The sequence below is a fragment of the Plectropomus leopardus genome, chromosome 4, assembly GCF_026936395.1.
Source record: "Plectropomus leopardus strain MGB_pleo_1.0 chromosome 4, ASM2693639v1, whole genome shotgun sequence".
Lineage (NCBI taxonomy): Eukaryota > Metazoa > Chordata > Actinopteri > Perciformes > Serranidae > Plectropomus > Plectropomus leopardus.
This window is the reverse complement of record NC_142179.1, coordinates 10,325,348-10,344,597: the sequence shown is the minus strand read 5'-3', so window position 1 is coordinate 10,344,597 and position 19,250 is coordinate 10,325,348. Positions and strand designations below refer to the sequence as shown.

The 19,250-nt window shown below is 40.8% G+C and overlaps 2 protein-coding genes across 3 annotated transcripts in view; one reads left to right on the top strand and one right to left on the bottom strand.

Moving 5' to 3' along the window:
- The first annotated feature begins 3,604 nt into the window (after nt 1-3,604).
- LOC121945024 (uncharacterized) lies at nt 3,605-16,087 on the top strand. The gene is made up of 12 exons (XM_042489022.2): nt 3,605-3,764; nt 6,002-6,553; nt 10,832-10,879; nt 11,952-11,996; nt 12,187-12,552; nt 12,920-12,952; nt 13,173-13,238; nt 13,606-13,713; nt 14,346-14,450; nt 14,768-14,881; nt 14,979-15,079; nt 15,227-16,087. The coding sequence occupies exons 1-11, from the start codon at nt 3,720-3,722 to the stop codon at nt 15,039-15,041; spliced, it is 1,545 nt and encodes a 514-aa protein (XP_042344956.2). The 5' UTR covers nt 3,605-3,719; the 3' UTR covers nt 15,042-15,079; nt 15,227-16,087.
- Nucleotides 16,088-16,911: 824 nt separating this feature from the next.
- Nucleotides 16,912-19,250, bottom strand: part of gak (cyclin G associated kinase) — a 34,038-nt gene continuing 31,699 nt past the window's right edge. For both annotated transcript variants that reach the window (XM_042487698.2, XM_042487699.2), the window contains one exon: nt 16,912-19,166. In XM_042487698.2, coding sequence (XP_042343632.2) covers nt 19,065-19,166 — 102 coding nt within the window. In that variant the 3' untranslated portion in view covers nt 16,912-19,064. The remainder of the gene's footprint in view (nt 19,167-19,250) is intronic.

Below are 19,250 nucleotides of genomic sequence, written 5' to 3'. Positions count from 1 at the left end.
CTACATTTGTCAAGTATGTTTTATTTTATGTTTAACATTATTTTATTTATAAAATACATTGTGAGACATGGTTGTACATAAATATGTGAATTTACATTTATGGCTAAAACAAAGCTTGATGATGGTTTGGTTAAAGTTAGTTGAATTCATTTAGCTTATTTTAGCTGCATTTGTCAAGGCAAAGCAAAGCTAGCTTTCTGTGATTATAACCATGATGAGCAACATGCAACAGGCAAGTGACAGCAGTTTGTTTTAATCCTAACCCTGCAAACAGCTGTGTAAAGATGAAAAATGCTATTAAAAACAAGCATTTCTATTTCACTTGTGACCAAAACAAATACACATGCTAGAGAGGTCCCAATGAAGTTTGTTGTGGCCAAGCATTTCCATAAATTTTGGGTCTGTCAAAAATCACATGATGCCATTTTTCCAATGATTTGTGTGAAAAACACATCTGTAAATCAGTAGATTTTTTTAGCATCACACCCCCTGTGAAATTACGTACTTTGAAAGTCAAGAGGAGCTGCATGATTAATTATTTTCATCCCTATTCAAGTTAGCAAAAGGCTAAACATGAAACTAGCTGCTCAGCTGCCAAATGTCTGCAGTGGACTTGCTCTGTGGTTCCAACAATGCAAACGATCCAGACAATATCATAGACCAGGGGTATTCAATTAAAATTCAAAGGGGTCCAGTTGCTAAAATTCCCTCCCAGCAAAGGTCCGAACCTCATACCTAAAATCACAATCATGCTTAACTGAACATTTTTATCTCGATTACAAATAATGAATGATTATTTTGCTTTTTTTTGGTTTAGTTTTTGCCCTCATAGTTCACTGACTGGAGTTGGCAGCCCCGATGAGGAAAGGGTTAACAGAATATTTAAATACCCGAAATACCCAACATGGGCAAGATTATGTCGGTTAGGGGTTCTGACTGTCGGTTTCCATTATTTTTCGATTAATTGCCCAGCACCACTCCTTAAAAAATATTGTTCTCATTCTTAAATTTTATTATAACTTGGCCATGGGTCAGGATAGGACGAAATTTCGGTCCGTCAGTTGGTGATGCCCGTCATAGGCCTACTGCTTTAATCAAGCTTTTTTGGCTTCAAGCACCACCGAGCAACGGGGGCCTTGCCTCGAATGCTGTACCCAGTTCTCTTTGTACATCCATGGTGCTAGCCAGATTAGGGTTTTGCTACGTGAAGAAATACAGTTTTATTCCGGGCGAGAAACACTACTGTTTCGTCCACAGTGGACACCAAAGTCAACACAAACTTCCTTGCTGTTTGATTGAGTTAATTTGTTGATGCTGCAACTTAATCTGCTCAGTGAACTGCATTTTAAAAGGAAGACAGAGAACAAAACAAATCATATCAAAGAAAAGTCGTGAGAAGAATTCGTGTTTAAACATCACACTCCTGATGGCTTATACTTAAAGCAAATTGAATGTTAACAAGATTAGTGTTTTACATCACAAAACACTGACTGATTACAGTCAGTTATTTACCATTTATACCTAGAACAACTGCTAAGCAGCGGTAAGCCTGCAGACTGCAAAATACGGACTGTAAATCAAATAGACTGAGATATTTAAAATATGTGGTGTCTGTGTGTAACAGTGATACTGACTGAATGTCATTCTGAAGCCTCCTTCAACACAGATGCACATGAGACTTGACATGCAAATAAACCTTAAATAGCTTGCAAGGACACTTACTCGCACACACAATGATCAGCTTGTCAGGAGTTCCTGAGGCTGCTTGCTAAGCTGATAATTTAAATCGCCTGTGTTGGAGAGATCCCAAACGTGCAGGACAAGGGCTTCTCCTTTAGAGGTTTGGGAAACATTGTCTATAACTTCAGACATACAGCAATGTGCATGTGGCTGGATCACATACACAATATACAGGCCAATTCATTGTTACTCAAATGATTAAGGTCTGGTGCCCTTATAAACTGTAAATAAGTATTTATATTTTATTATTTATTCATATTTATATACAGTCTATGGGTGCCTTGATTTAGTTTTTCTTGTTCTTGTGAATAAGACATCGAATGGCAGCATGGTGGCTTTACAGTATGTTACAATACAGGCAAAAAAATGAAAAACAAACAAACAAAATACAATTGAAGCACTGTCAAAAATCATGTAAAAAATCCTGTTAACAAAGTTAGAGCCAGCAATATTTTGTTCACAATATGGTTTGTGTTAACTTTCAAATGGAGATAATGGTGCACACTCAGATGTCCAAAACCTCTGTTTTCCCCTGCTATACATCAGCACTAAAAAGGGAGTTTTTGAAAATCTTCATTGTAGATGTAGCTTTACAAAAGTTAAGTTTCCAGTGATCCAAAAGGCAATTAATGTGATAAAAAAGGCCAAAATGTATAGAAAAGCTAAAAAAAAAAAAAATACCCACATACATGAGGAAAAATTCTTAATCCAACTACTGGTAAAAAAGATGAATCACAAAACTGTTTGCCAACTCAAACCAAAATCAGCATCCCCAAACAAAAGCACATCTCCAAAATCCCCTTCAGCTGGTTCTATGGTGCTGGCTGTAACGCACCTCTTAATAATTCAACATCATTTCACTCTAGATTTGCTGTCTGATTATTTTGTAGTAACTGAAAGGTCACAGCAACACAGTTCCTGCAGCAGCTTTATGTTCTGCCAAATTTTTCTTGAGGGACTATAATAGAAAGATCACTGGTTCAACATGCACATGCTTGTGACATGTAGGAGCACTGCATGTATGTAATCTATCTGCACTCACAAACTGCTGAGGCGTGAATTAAGCTGAGAGTCTTCAGGCAAGGCTGCCACGTTGTATAGCGTCAACTCAATTCGTATAGAACAGCATCACACAGAAATCCCTTCCTCCCTTCACTGTGGAGCATGGAAACATGTTTATGGAGGCTCAGTGTTTCCTTTACACAATCAGGACTATAAATGACGCATATATTACTTCTTTTCTGTAATTATGCACGAGCTGTACCCAAAGAGCTGGACACAATGGGTGCTCACAACTTATGCGGTGCAGGGGGGCGGTGGGCGTTTACACATGTATACAAGCTTTCTTTCTCTTTCCCTTGAGGAGACACATACAATGAAAACTATTCTCTGGCTTCATGATTTTAATAAATGCACAAAAGTTGACAAAAGCACACATTCTTGTGCATGAAGCTGGTTGTGTGTTTTCCCCTTTTGTTTTTTTTCCCTGCAATAATAAGGTTTTAATTGAATGATAGCATGCTTTACGCGTTGTATGCTGCAAAACTAAAAATCATAAAGATGAGAAAAGTAGAGAAGGATGGATAGAGCAAAAATATTTTAGAAGCATGTCCATCGTTTTTGCCATGTGCTCGAGTCCAAAGGTATTTCTAACTGATCCGGCAAAGGGGGTGTGGCACTCTGCAAGCCACTCTCTTCCCCTCCTCTGTGATGGAGCGGTTGCATAACGTCCAGCCAGTTAGGTAGTTTAACTCTGATTCAATCATCTCACTGAGCTGTCCTGCACGTGCGTAGGGTGTGTGTGTGTCGCTGTTTTTGCCTCTCCACGCCCCCCATCTTTCATCCCAGTGCTCCCATAGGTTCGATGCAAAGGTAACAGAGGGACCGGGGGCTCTATAAAGATCAACTTTGTTCACGCGGCCTCTTTGCTCGTTTCACTTCTTCAGTCTCACTCGCTATCCATCACCACACACGCCAAAATGCCCAGCAGGAGGAAGAAGAACAAGCGTCGCATGAGGAGGGTGGTAAGTGGTGGCAGGCGCATTTTGTTTCCACCAGGTTTTTACTCGCATCATAATAATATCAGAAAGTCTTGGAATTGATTGTAATAGGAACTCAATTTAATCTATGGAGACATTCTTCTTTTGGAAAATGTCGATTAAAATTACATTTTGAACAGTTTGTGATGGGTTTTAACTACGTGCGTCGTTTTTTCCTCAATGAAAAACCGTTGTTTGCAATTAGCAGTAATAACTGACAGTGACAGTGATTGCTGATTGCGCACGCAAAAACCACGTGTTTGGCACCTGCAATCAAATTAAGCCCGCAAACGAACGCTTGAATCGCAATTTCAACAGATGAAAGACAAAAAATAACTGTTTACTTTGGTGTTTTGCGACGCACTTTACTCGAAAGAGCGCTCCAAGCCCCGTGCGTAAAATCTCACCAAAATGTTCCGAAGATGCACCAAAATAGACTTAATGTTTTTAAAACAGACCAATCACACAATAAAAAGTAATATTGCACTTCAGATGCTTGTGGTTCTGCCATTAGGTATGAGACAAAGAAAAATATCTTGGCTTAATTCCCGTGCGCCACGTGCGTTTTTAGCGCACGATGGATACAATAGTGAAATGAGATTCCACTTTAATATAGCCTATATTTTAATTGTCATTAAATTAAAAAATATGCCACATGCAATATCTGTTTTGTTATTTTAAAAAAATGCAAAAGCAAAAAAGTAGTTCCCCATCTTGCATGCGCAAACTGCATAGTACATACAGTACTCTGTGTCTTTACTAATGATACACTGCTGTATCCAATAAAATAACAATAATCCAAAATGCTGAAGAAGTAGGGCCAATGGTATGATAATTGACTAATCTGACTCCTAACCTCCTCCCCACTCCGCTTAGATAACTGGAAGAACTTTTACTTCTGAACATTCAGTGCTCAAAGAGGGGTGGGTGTGGTAGAAAGGGGAGGGGGTGCATAATGAAAATAACACAGAGGCTCCACTTTCTCAGAGGGCAAAGGTTACTCCATCACCACTGTTCTCTATTATTTCCAATCATAATAATTGCTCCAACCTGTGATTTATTATCAATTTTCAGCTTAAAACATGACCAGTTGCAAGCTGAGCCCTCCAGCACTGAAGACTCTAGGTGGAGTTTGTGGCATTCTTCCTCGTCCCCTCCCCTCCCCCCTCCTTAAGCCTCTCTCTGGCTAGTCCCTGACTCTGTGCACCACACAACTGTATTTGGTAGTGTGTTGTCAAGAGGAATGTCTTGCCTTAGTTTTGCCAAATTGGAGTCTGCACAATCTCATCCTGAGAGTCTGCCAGTGACACTCAGATAAAAATGGCCATTACAGCTCAGTGTTATCGCCAATTCCTTCTGAGATATCAGAGCACAGGAAGGAAAGCAGCCTCTTGAACCCCACTTCTATTCTCATGTAGCTGGACCTCCTTCATACAGCCTGAAGAGCACAATTAATAACTTTGTCAAATTAAAGTTTCACTGTCACAGTGGTAGTGAGGTGTGGACCAAGGTATTTGTGGGCATCGATAAGGGAGGGGTTGTTTTTGACGGTGGCTAACTTCACAGGCATAGACATATGCACTAACTGGCCGTCAGCCTAACAAAAGCATTTTCGGGGAGTGATTATAACCTGATTATGATGTGATTAGGTCCACTGTCTGGCCTGCGGGGCACCCATCAGTGCTGCTGACTCGCACGGTTTCCGTTCCCGCTTCACCAGACCTGTCAGGAACGCTCTGATTCAACTAATTAGCTCCCATTATCTAACTAGATTTGCTGGGCTCACTCCCAGTTACCCAGCCCCTCCCTTCAGTGGTCCGCGCTCCAAAAATCTCTATTAAAGCCTGAGGGGGTTTTGTCCGGAGTTGAAAAAACACGTTGGATGGCATGCCTGGTATTCCTACAGACAAAAATGTGCTAGAATGAACCTCAGAGTGACAACAATATCCGTATCTGAACAGGACAGGGGCCTCAGTTGCATTCAGACCCACAAAACTTCCAATTTGCCTCCATTTCTCTACCTTTATGAAGCCACTGCAAATTGTCATCTCTTTTCAGCTTTCAAATCTCAGTTGTGTTGAGAGAAAACATCAATTTGTTACCCCAAAGTAAATGAATTCTAACATTTAACAAGTTAAATACCATTTGAATTCATAAAAAGAACTCTAAATAGTTGAAAACAATCATTAATCTTCGTGTTATGCCATCTTTTTGCATTGCAGCAGGCCCAGAGGAGAGCCCTCGAAGAGCAGCATGCAGCCAACCCCCCAGTGAAAGCGAGTCCTGGGATTGCAGTGTGTGCGCCCCCTGTGGGAGCACCAAAGAAAGCTGCTAAAGCTCCAGCTCCAGCTAAGATCGAAGCGCCTGTTCCTGTTGCTGTCCCCATTGTGCCGACCCCTGTAGTAGAACCAGAACCTGTTGTTGTGCAAGAACCAGAACCTGTTGTTGTGCAAGAACCAGAACCTGTTGTTGTGCAAGAGCCAGAACCTGTTGTTGTGCAAGAGCCAGAACCTGTTGTTGTGCAAGAACCAGAACCTGTTGTTGTGCAAGAACTAGAACCTGTTGTTGTGCAAGAACCTGAACCTGTTGTTCTGCAAGAACCTGTCGTCGAGCCCGTCCCAGTCGAGTTAGCGGCACCAGAGCCTGAGGCTGTGGTGTTGGAACAGACTCCAGCAGAAGCTGAGGTTGAAGTCCCAGCCCCTGAAGAACCAGTCGTCGAGACTACTGAACAGGAGGCTGAACCAGTCATTCCTGAAACAGAACCTGTAACGGAGGTAAGAGCTGGCTTGTTTCATACATGTAACTGTAGAATGAAGTTTTTCTTGCAAAGCCAATATAAAACATCCTAAATCAACCTGAAGCACCCTCATAAGAACTGATCCCTTATGAGTTTCTAAGTTGCTTAACCAAAATATAAGCCTCATATGTTGATTTTCTATTTAAGAAGTGATCATTAAAGGAATGTTTTGAGGTTCCTCTGTAGATCTGGTGGTGTGATGGCTCCTCAAAGGCCTTTTTACAGCATAATTCCAGTTTTAAACACACGCTTTAGAGGTCTGCTTTTCATAGGCTGTTTCTGTGTGTAGTTTTGAGTTGTGGACGACCAGTTTAGATGCTATTTGCTGAAATAATATGTGCTGTTATGGGGTTCTTATGGGAGCTGGGAGGTGGAGCTGGTGGGGGGTATGAGGCAGAGGGAACAACATGTTCCATTTAGCAAAGACGTGAAGAGTGGGAGAGATTGTAGGCTCCATCACTGGGAGACTGGGCCGATTCCTGTCACCAAGCACGTGGTGTTTTTTTTATTTTTATTTTTCTTTATAAATTGGCTGATTGGATAAATGGACTTTCATTGCGTTTGGCTATTTTGCACAGTTGTAGCTTTTGCACCAACCCACATCTATGCTTCAGTTTTACTGTAAAGACTGTGTACAAAAGAAAAAAATCACCAAATCTTTCAACATTTACCCTTTTTAAATCTATAAATTTTCATTTGCATGAACAATGATTCAGTCTTTGTTGCTCATGCAGCCAACATGAGTTCGTTTTGAGAACACAATGTTCTGTTACAGCCTAAAGACTGCAGGCCACAGGCACACACAAGCTGCGCACTGCACATACATGTGCCTGACCTCAGTGCACATACACACTAAAGTCACAGATTTTGCTCACAGGAACTCAGCCATGACCACATACGGTGCACATACATGTGCTCGCTATATGTTGGTGTCTGACACTGCCCACAATGGATGTAAAGGGAGTTATTAGTGGCCATTTGCTACAATCACGAGTGTTTCACCCATACTTTGGTGATCCTGTCCAGTTTACATATGTTTAGTCTGAGGTTTGGACTGTCGCCTTTAACTCATACATGTTATACTTTACACTGACCACTGAGCTGTGCAGCACCACTAACATTTCTAACAGATGGACTGCCCATATTGTTGTATAGCTGTGGCAGTATCCACCCCCCTCCCCCCACCTCACTCACCATCTCTTTAGCCTCCCCTCTGGCCTCTTCTCTGCTCCTTCACTGCTTGCAGATGTGCCAGATTCAATTCAGACTTTCACAAACGTGTGCACACGCTCATGCGCTTTTGAAATATTGAAAATTAGTCGTGCTGGTTGCAACTGCAAACGCATACAGTAGCAGTTAATTACCTGCATAGAGCTTTACTTGAATTGTTTTATGAAGTTTTCATGATTTTGACTTTGAAGTTTTGCTTAAAGACACCTTAAAAAACTTTTTGCCACAGTCCTGCAAGAAAGTGTCCACTCAGAAACGTCGTGTCAGGCCAGAAATTTAGTCGTCAGCTGTTCAGTAGACGCTAGAGTCAGAGAAGGCATAAATGGGGCTTGTGTTCAGCTGGCTTTGGAAGCAAAAAGAGGAGGCCCCTCCGCTCTTGGTTGTCACCACAGAGACCCAGGTGAGTTTTCCCACACAAACCTGTCGTATGTTGAATTTTTTTTGTGGCCTGGGCTGATGGGTGTACATGACTGAGGCTGAACATTTTGTACCAGTTTGCTCCTTTACTGCTCCTGCGGCCCTACTCCTCCTCCCCCCTGCAGTCCCTCACCCCTCTGTCCCTTGTAAATACCCTCCCCTCATCACCCTTCCTTCCCTCCCACCACTTGTTCCTCTCTGTCTCTCCTTTCACCCTCCTCTGCCCTCCCTCTTTCACTTCTCTTTTTGTCCTGCTTTTCCCTCCGTCCCCCCTGCAATGGGACCTATGGGGCCCATCACATCGGCACGTGCACTCGATCAGCCATGTGTCCCCCCTTTTATCACTGGGTGTTTGTTGGGAGTGCTGGGATATTGAGTTCTATGTTTGGATGTGGGGTGCATCTGCTTGTTGAAATGTGTCGTTTAGCCTTTGGTATTTGGTGTGTTGAAGAGGAGCTTACAGACAGCTGTCACAACCTTTTTAAAGTCTGTGGCAAATGTCTAGTGATGGATGACTTGGGGTACATTGAGTTTGCTGACAATGAAAATGCTCATTACGGCATGTTAACAAATAATTGGCAATTTATTTCTTTTGACGTAATGGCCAGAGAGAGTAATAGGTGACAAAGATGTTAGATGTTAGAAAAATGATCACCTTGTGGGCAAAGCACGTGGGAACCCCCGAACCCTCCTCCTCCTCCTCCTCCTCCTCCTCCTCCTCCTGGTGTACAGCCCTCCATGTATAGCTGCACATGGAATCCTTCCCACATTTCCTGGCAACTTTTTATGAGTTTGTTTTGTGAGGCTCTATAGAGCTTTTGTAGCTGTTCCATACACTTTTGCACAGTTGAAACACTCCCTTTTTGGTTAATTTTTACTTTTCATGTATTTGACAATCCTCCTTTTACTAATAATAATTTTAAAAGGCTCCTGACTTGTGTTTTTGGGTTCATTTGTAATTATCTTGTAAGTTATGGACAGATGCTTGCAAAATTGTACAATTGTTTTACAAAACTCCTCACTGAAAACTGAAAAGGCCCAAATGAGTGAGCAGAAAATTGGTAGAAACACAAAGATTATTGTGCTTCAGGTACACTGTCCTCTGGGTGATCTGTATAAATAGTTGCTGATCTCAGATCAGCTCTGGTGTGCTGGATTTGTCTCCTAGTAAGATTGGCATGGCAGGATCAGTTTGGTACAAAGTGTTCTGATGCTGGGGAAAACTGAGGGGGTGTGCGCACTACATGTATATGTTTTCCTGTCAAGCAAAGGAAGGCCTATAGTCCACCCCTCCCTCTTTCCTTCCCTCCCCTTTTCTCTCCCCTATACTGTCCCTCCAAGGCTATAGCTGGAGTATATATTTACCCTTCTCAGCTATATGAGTATTTTTGCCCACTTGGCCTTTGTTGAGCAGTTGTTAAAATCCCGGAGAACAGGATTCCTTACCTCCCACTTGCACAGGGCACAGAAAGAGGTGGAGATGGTCATGTCACTGGAGTGCAACTCTGTGCATTTTAACAGCCTTCTGTGAGAGTTTTCACTTAACTACTGTAGATAGATGGACTTAAAGCTCAGTGTAACTCTTCTTTACCAGAAGTAGCAACCTGAATGCACCAGATTTGTCCTACATTGAGGACCAGCTGGTACAAGATGGGTCTAAATAATTTATTGGTGGACTATGAAGATTTACATTATTTATGTGCAATTCCCTGTTAGTGCCACTATGGTTCAGTACACTTGAATGCACAGTAGGTGCTGCCAGTGGCCATTTAGGTCACTGCCAACTGTTCCAGTAAATCAGGGGCAAGGCTACCAAAGTCGCCCTGGCATAGAAAACAGAAAATATAGGCGATTTCTGTCATTATCAAGCCATGTGTGTCAAAAATTAGCATTTGTGGTTAAATAGCAATAAGATGTCCCAAAAGTACTGCCAGCGCCTGAACATTGTCTCATGTTTTGAGATATTGGAGTTTTGAAGTTGTTAGTTTTTGGATTACATGCAGGTAGTTAAATAATGTTAATAACTGAACTTTTTGAAGTTGAGTTGTACAGAAGGGGGCAAGAAATGGGTGTACCAGCTTCCCATTATGTAATTGGTTGTAATGTTACTGTAGGCTGTTTAATGTTCCTCCACCTCTCCTCCTGAGCTGCAGCTACACACAGAGCACACTCCAAGAAAACTTTTTATGCACTGGTGCAAATTCATGAATTGAAAACTCTCATTTTGGAAACTTTTCTTTTTTTTTTTTTTTTTTTTAGTGGAGACAGTCAACCTCGTAAGACTCACTGGGTTTTCTGTTTAATGCCTCGAGGCTTTCACAGCTACCATTTGGCCGACGGTTACGTAGGAGATTTTCCTCCAGGCTCATTATTGGGGCCGGTGTTTGTGTGCGCCTCTCCTAAAGCTTGACCTTTAACTGTTAGAGAGAAATACAAAACAAAAATGGGATAATTGCAGCATGAAATGTGAGCCAAAGATTTTTAATTGCCTGTAGATGCTTGGTAATGTGGTGCCTTTCCTAGTAAGTTCTTTTGCCATCTCTGCTCTTTCCTCATATGTACATCTTTGACTTTTTGACTCATGAATAAACTCTCCTTTCCTTCATAGGTTGAACCCCCAGCTGAGGCTCCAGTTGCAGCTCCTGTTGAGCCTGAGGTAAGAACAACCCTGCATTTCATTCTCACACACACTCCTAGCCCCCTTTTCTGTCCCCCAAACCCTCAACTAGCTCAGCAGTATATTTTTGTTACAAGCCAGAGGCAGATTACACAAGTGTGGACAAGTGAGTGGAGCATAACTCAACATCATGCATTTTAAGTGAGATGTTTTGATTTTGTTTGAATGCCTATTACAAAGACATCTTTAAATGTCCGGGCCATTTAACATCAAGTTTTCCTGGACAAAAAAACCTGATCCAATTGATTAGTGGCTATTTGAGCTAAGCATGCAGACCCTATGCAAAGCATAATACAGTGCATTCATTGAGTTCAACAAATACAAGTGTCTTTAAGGTAGCACTATTTTTTTTTTTTTTTTTTTGCGCAATATGATTGAAACAACCAAACTTTTGTTTGAAATGCAACATGCATCAGAGTAACTCAGAGTTTCCACTCATTTTTTTACAAGTTCCTGGATGCAGTAACTGGACAATAGACAACCAGTTTCTGTGACTTAAGCTTCACACATTACAAATAACAACCACACTTTGACTCAGGTCTCATTTTCTTATACAACACAGTACTCCAATCAGTCTGGCTCACCTATTCCAAACATTTTCAGGGGAAAGAAAACACTCAGATTCAGATTCAATTTCATTGATTCTTTTTCTTCTTCTTCTTTTTTTTTTTTTTTTTTTTAAAGAAAACTTTTAAGGACTTTTATTGATCTGCAAATATCTCCTCACAAATCACTGTATTGATGTTCATTACTAACCGAAAGAAGCAAAACAAGCTAAAATTGCAGTTAATAGGACTTTGATGTGATAAGTGCTGCAATTTGTGTGAAAGTTGCAAATAGGCAACCGTTCTTCAAAAACACTGCAAGGTACAATCCGATCTAATCGACTTTAGGTCATAGATTGTATTCAGGGCAGAACTTTTTCCAAGAGCCAAATGTTTTAAAGTCTAACAGGTAAAAAGCTATTGTCTTGTTGCGTCTCTGTCCATCTGTCATCCATCTACGGATCAATGTATCAATTTGCTAAAGTGTTTATTTCTCTAATCTCCAGGTTCAGACAGAGCAGACTGTAATCACACCCACAGAGACTGAACAGGTAAGACTGATCTTCTATATGACAGCAATGCATGACATTCTAGTTATTCATTAAACTCTGTAGTCTTGATCATGCATGGTAAGTCATAATACGAAGAAAACTAGGTTGAGTCATTTAGTTGTGGTTTTGCCATTAGTTTGCATGTTGCATGGTTTCTTAATGTGTGCCGTGTGGATTTTTGCATGTGCAGACGCATGACGTCTGCGAACCAGAGACTGAAGTGAAGACCATCGAAGCAGTTGTTGAGGCTGAGGTGGAAGTGGCCGTCACAGACAATGTCACCGTACCAGAGACCGTAACCGAAGCCGCTGAAGCACCGGTGGTAGAGGCACCTACAAGTGACCAAGTTCCTGCTGAAGCAGAACCTGCTGCACAGGAAGTGGTTACAGAAATGGTGGTGGAATCGGTTGAGGTTGCAGAGGTACCTGAGACAGAACAGGTGGCTGAAGCTGTCGTCAGTCCCGCAGCCCCAGTCGAGACAGAAGAGGAAGCTGAAATAGAAGTGTTGGCTGAAGATGCACCTGAAGTTCCCGCTGAGCCTGCTGCAGTCACAGAGGTGCCACACTGATAAAAATACACTGCTCTTGAGTTCTTCTCCTAATCTTCCAAGAACACAAAACGATACAGAAGTGCTTCTTTGACCTTTTTTGTAGTTTTGCATTTTTATATTGTGATTGTGTGGTGCTTGTGTGCAGCATGTGGTTTGAACTCTTATGGTTTGTGTGGAAGTTCCCATCAGTTTGCTGTAGTATTACTGTAAATGTTTTACTGAATGTCAAGTTATTTCTTTTTCACTGGTGGTTAAAAGTAGAATGTTAATGGCCACATCTGTTCTCTGGCATGGTTCTTCATATAATTTCTTTAAAAATGTAACTTGTCAGCAAAGACTAATGAGTTATTCTTTATTCTTTTACACATGTCAGGATGTTCCTGCCCAATCTGTGGAAATCCCAGTGGTAAGTTTTTTTTTTTTTTTTTTTCCCCCCTACCAAGAAATGCACAATGCTTTAGTTGGCTTTCTTGGAAGGAGACTCTTACTAGATTCTTTGTTTTGCAGCTTTTAATCGACAGATTTTGTTTTCTATAAATGATAATGCTTCTGAAGTATGAATTTACTTTTGGCCATATTTCCACATGTGCTGAAAATTGACATTGCGGTATGTGTTGACCCACCAGGTGCCAGTCGCCATCCCTGAGGCTCCAGTTGAAGAGGCCGAAGTCAAAGAGGTTGATGTAAAAGAGGTAAAACCTTAACTGAGACAATTTTAATCTACATTATGACCATTTTGCATTCTAGATATAGATCACCCTGATGTAAGTTAATGATGTTTGAGTTACGCTATTAAAAATCATCAAACTGTATTATGTCATTATTTCTACATTTTCGACTCAAAATTTAACATTACTGTCAAAAATATGTGATGTGCACCGATGCAGACACACACTGCTGAAAGCCATTTAGAAGAATAATCTAGTTCAGAGGCTTCAGTGACACTTTCTTCTGGGATGCTTGCTGATTAATTCTCCTCATTCACTCTAGTCTGTCACTTAAAAGTGCTGGTTTGTGTAAAATCTCGATGTTCTTACACTGCTCCTTATGTCTCTCCAGACTGCAGACACCCAGGAAATTGCCGACAGCCTGGTTGATGACTTTGTTGTCACAGAATCCGTCTCAGCTGTCGAGGTCGCCATTGCAGAGTCTGCTGCTGTCCAGCCGGTGAGAATTGCACAAAGAGAAATGTATCACTACACACTACAGTTGTTATCATTAAGCGACATCTTTTTAAAGGAATACTTCACCCCTGAAATGACCATGTGTATATCACTTATGTGTTACCTGTGTTACATTGATTTTGTGAAAACGTTTTTTCTCGCATGATTCCACAGTGAATGAATAATCCAAAAACGGAAAATTCTTTGACTTTAAATCATAGGGGGTCTGCATTTAGCAGCAAAACTATATGAAATCTGTTTACAAACTCTCAACTCATGCTCAACTCAAATTTGAACTCACCCTTTAAAACAAAATATCAAGGCATTGTTTGTATTTTGTTCACGTACGTAAAGTTTCCTTCACAATTTCAATGTAACATTGGATGAATAAGTCACAAGAAAATTGGCATCTTGCCTTTGATAAATATAATTCCAGTTAAAACGGCAAAACAGCTCGCTGTCAATACTCCATTGTAACTACTTCTCATTTTGACATCTTGCTGAATTATTGCAACGTTTAATAAAAAGAAAAGAAATAGGAAAATGTCTTTGCCATGTTTATTGCATGTAGTTCATCATACAACTTCAATGCTCATCTTTTTTAACAGGCACCTCTCTATTTATTGCTATTTTTAGGAAATCCTGGAAGTGACTGACACCCTCACCACCCAGTCAGAATCTGCGCATGTGACGGCCGCTGAGCCGGAGCCCGTTGCTGCCCCTGTAGAGGAGATGGTCATTGTAAGTTACTGTCAGCCTTTTATCACTGTATGTGATGTATGCTGCATGCAATTTAAAAACACACATTGCTGGTGGCCATCATGATAAGAGTATGCATAATATGATAACTCCAGTACAGAAGAGACTTCATCACAAAATTAAGTGAGGAAAGTGGATATCTAATCGGTTATCGGCCAAACGAGTTATGTTGGCAAAAAATTAAATGTCATGCATCCCCAGTAGCAAGCATTCAGTTAAAAAATAAAAAGTCGTCCTATGTTACTTATTATCTAAAGGGTACATGGAGCGGTCTTCTCAGTCTCTCCTTGCCTTCCCAGGATGCCACTCTTGAGCAGAAATGTTTGGATGTGCTGTCAGAGCCTAAGAAAGAAATTTGTGACATGCCATGTCAGATGCAGCTCGCTGTGGAGACTGTGCAGCTCAGCGCAATGGTAAGAATCACTTCTTAATTTATTACTCCCATTCATCAGATGTTTAACGATATTTAGGATTCAGTGCACTAACCTGTTTAATGTATTTTCTGCTCAGGAGATGCCAGTGGAACCAGCACTGAATGGACACATTGTTCCAGAGGTCTCCATCGAAAGCTAAATTCACATCACACAGCCTGGAAGACCTTTTTTTTGTCTGTAAGTTTCTCACAATATTGAATCAGTCCTTTAGCACATAGATTGGATTTTATTGTAGTATTTTTATTTCTTAGTCCTTTAACCTTTTTAAAATGACATGCAGATCTTCCAGTAGACACAACTTTACCTGTGTCTCCTTTCTTTCAGATTCCCCTTTGGCTGTTTGGAGGACTCAAAGTTTTACAGCTGATCATGTTCATATTTTAGGGCTTATGCCAGGAAATCGAAGGGACATCCACACTTTGAAGTGCCTTTCCGGCCCTGGTTCCTGTCAAAACACCAAACCAGATGCCAACATGCCAAAGCCCGCTGCAGTCACGGCAGCAGAACAGACCTTTTGTCATACGTGTGCAGAAATGGAAACATATTGTAACTCGTTTTTAATCTGTATTTCTCCCCGTAAACGCGTACAGTGTATTTGCACAACGGTGGACACAGAAGTGCACGAGAGATGGACATTTTTTAAAAAAAATAAATGGCAGCGCCTGATTTCTTAGCATCTCTCCAGCACATCTGCTTCTACACTGCATACACTCACTGCACGTGAAAACTGTAGCGTCAATGATTGTGGACTTGATGTTGTTCATAAGGGTGGGAGGGACAACTTGTTCTTTTTTGTTTCACATTTCAAATGTTCTTACACTCAGATGCATCTACAAACTTCCCCCTAGCCTCTTTCTGTCCCTGTCTATGTCCTGCAGTTCGCCTCTCTGCCTCATAAGTGCCAGCGCTTAAAGCTAGTGTGACACGTAATCACAGAGCTTTAGGTTTAATGGCTGCTTGAAAAATGACAGTTTGAGGGGATGAGCTGAGAGGTCATTTTCTCCTTTGTCTTCACTTTTTTTTATTTCCTTTTGTATAGACCATATCATGTGCTACAGTTTTGTGTTCAAAGCCTGTGCTCTGGAGGGGAAGTGTAATGTGATCTGGTGATGGGGATCACTGTTGGGCAAGTGATGAGCTGACTTGATCCATCTTTTTTGAAATAAAGCTGTAACTCATTGTTAATGCAGGAGTACTTGTCTTACTTTCGACACAAGCGCATAAGACACAGCAAGCAGAAACAGTCGGACATGTATTGCTTTTGGAGTAGCGCACCATTTAAATAGTAGCCTGTTATCCAGATTAATTGGAGTTTCTTCTCCAATTTTTAAACCTACATGCCTGTGATAATCTTAGCAAAGTACCAAGGTGGTTATGCATTTAGTTTGGTTTGTCGGTTTGTCAGCAGGAATATAGAAAAACTACAGGCCTGACTTTAATTAAGCTTTGTGGAAGGTTGTCGCGCGGGGAAAGAAAAAAACCTTTAATGCTGGAGAGGATCCAAATCAGAGTGGATACACAAATTATTCATTTAAGTTAACACTGCAAAATAGGTTATTTTGCCAAAGTAGAATAAATGTCATATATCATAAAATCCAGTAGATGGTAGTAAAGTTTGATGGTGACAAAACAGCCAGTGCGAGGTATACTATACCATACACTGTAGGATCAACACTCATGGGCACCAGTTATCCTGTGGAATAGCCTACACATGTATTTGCTCAAATGTCTTATTTTTGTTAATTTATCTTTGTATAAAACTACCTTTTACATATGTATATACATAGGTGATTTTTTCAAACTGTTTAGTGTCTTGAACCAGATGCAGCAAAATTTTATTCAGCTGTGTGCCTGTCTGGTATGGAGTCTGAATGACAAAAACATCTATCTGCTTATATAGCGGTTGTGTTTGCAGATTTATTTCATAGAAGACTGGACCACTGGCCTTAGTGGAGGTTTGTCTGAGTGCCCTCAGGTTGTGGATGTAAAGACAATAAAACACCACAATATTTGCCTCAAATCAAAAGTTTTTTTAATCATTTGCTTTTGCATTGAAATCTACATTCATATTAGTATGATGTAATTTGGTACAGTAAACACTGCCAATGTGTGGTTTAACAATCCTCCTTATTTTTACTATGATGATACTCAAAGAGAATTTCAAGCATCAGTTTGTTTTATTTTTTCTTACCTAGGTTTACTGGCCCCTCATGTTGGAATTTAAACAAAATGTCAAATGCAAAACAGAAGCAAGAGGGGGAGAAAAAGTAACAACAAAGACTGAACAGACAAATGATAAACACATACCGCTTAACAACAGAGAGGATATATATATTTGTAAAAGCACATTCGTATTAATAATAGATGCTTTGGAATGAGAGCAGCAACAGAGAGGCTCATCAACCAACAACTGTCCCACTTGCACTCAGCACATTCCACTTATATATTATCTCACTTTTTTTCCACTTGTGCCATTAATATGCATGAAAAAGGTGAAATAACCCCCCCCCCCAAAAACCATAATAATAAATAAAAAAACAGGTGATTTGATTGGTCCATGAGGTAAAATGTGAAATAAAACATAAAGGAAAAAAAAGCAAGCAAAAGATGGAAATATTTTGGATCCACTAAACAAGAGAGACTGGAAAACATTAAATTACGAAGATTGTGATTGCGGACAAGAAAGCATGATGTCCAAAAAAATTTCATTATGAAAATAACACACACACACATTCACACAACCATTCACGCAGTCAATAACACATCTGTTGCCCAGGCTGTAATCTTATCAAAGCCACTTGATGGATGATTTTTATATTTACACTGAAGTGATGATCAACCGACAAAAGCGCTGAAAGGAACCCCAAAAATACAAGTCAAAAACCAAGATCAAATCAACATATTCTCTTTTCATTGCTTCACTTTTTGATCTCCTCCAATGCACTGACAAAAAATGTCCACTGAACTCAGCGCCGGAGGTGTGTAGAGGTTGCAGAGACAAAGAGAGGCGTTAATAATGACAGTGATGATGGAGATGAGCAGTGTGACTGCTCATCAGGCTCCATTTCTGCTACAAGAAAAAGCGCACTTCAATAAAAGAGCCACCGCCCGTTTGGACTACCCTGGTTTTGAATTCGAACACACCTACCTCCCGCTGTTGAGAGGTTCAGTGTGGGAGAGCATGCAGTCAGCTACACAGTATAGCCTGAGTGGGTGGAATTAAAAGAGCACTTCAAAAAAACAACATTAAACTGCCCGCTTCAGTTTATATGGGGCTCCAAAACAAGTTTGTCAGAAGTTTTGGATGCAGATTTTAACACCAATCTGAGGAGTGTGCGTGTAACTGTAATGGTAGAAGCAGCACTAGTAGTGTTCAGCAGGCAATAGTCTTGTCTTTCTGGAGAGGAAATTGCTCAACAACAAGCAGCCGTCGACCCCAAAAGGTGCACTTCAAAGTATTAATGGGCATCAACAGAAATTACAAAATCCTGCTTCTGCATCAGAGGCCAGATTCTTTTCGTCTGATGGTTTCTGTGGCTGGTTTGCTCCAAAATTCTTAAGCGACATTCGCTAAGCTTAAAAACACTTCCACGTCGAATGGCATGCTGAAAAATGTTTATTTTTGTTTCTACCAGTCAGTGGGATGACTGTTTGCAAAAGTGCTTACCAACTTAACCAGCCACAGCCATATTCAACCAGCGTTTTATTAGTGTGGGGTCATTCATTTATTTTAAATCTGGATACAACTGTCATCATAATCTCAAAAGTCCTTGTATTTTTATGTAGTATTCATTTCTTCTTCATGTGATTGTCACCCATCCTTCCCTCCAGATGTTTGCAGCACCACTCAGGCAGTCGTACAGGTAGGCAGTGAGTTTAACAACGATCACAATGTTTATTTTACCAGCTGTTTATGAATTTTCACTACAGCCGGACATGAGGCGAAAAGGTCTTTTTTCCTTTGACTGTAGAAACAGAGGAAAGTAAAGAAGGAAGAAGGGAGTGAAGGGAATGATAGAGAGGACACCTCTCAGAGGCTCTGCGCCCCCTAAGGCCCAATGTGGGCTCAGTCCTGTCCAATCTGGCCCAGTCTAACCCCTGCTGAGTTAGGCTGAATCCAGTCCAGTCCAGTCTGGTCTAGCTGGGATGTAGACCAGGTGTTTTAGAAGAGTGCTTTGGATCCCTGGTTCTCGAACTCTGACCAGGCGTCGTTCAATTCCATGAAGATCATCTTAGCATAATCTTCATAAGACTGGCCTGTTGCCTGCAGAGAGAGAGAGGGAACATAGATCTGCTGATTAATTAAGAATTAAAATAAATAAATAAGAGAACTGAAATATTCCTAAAT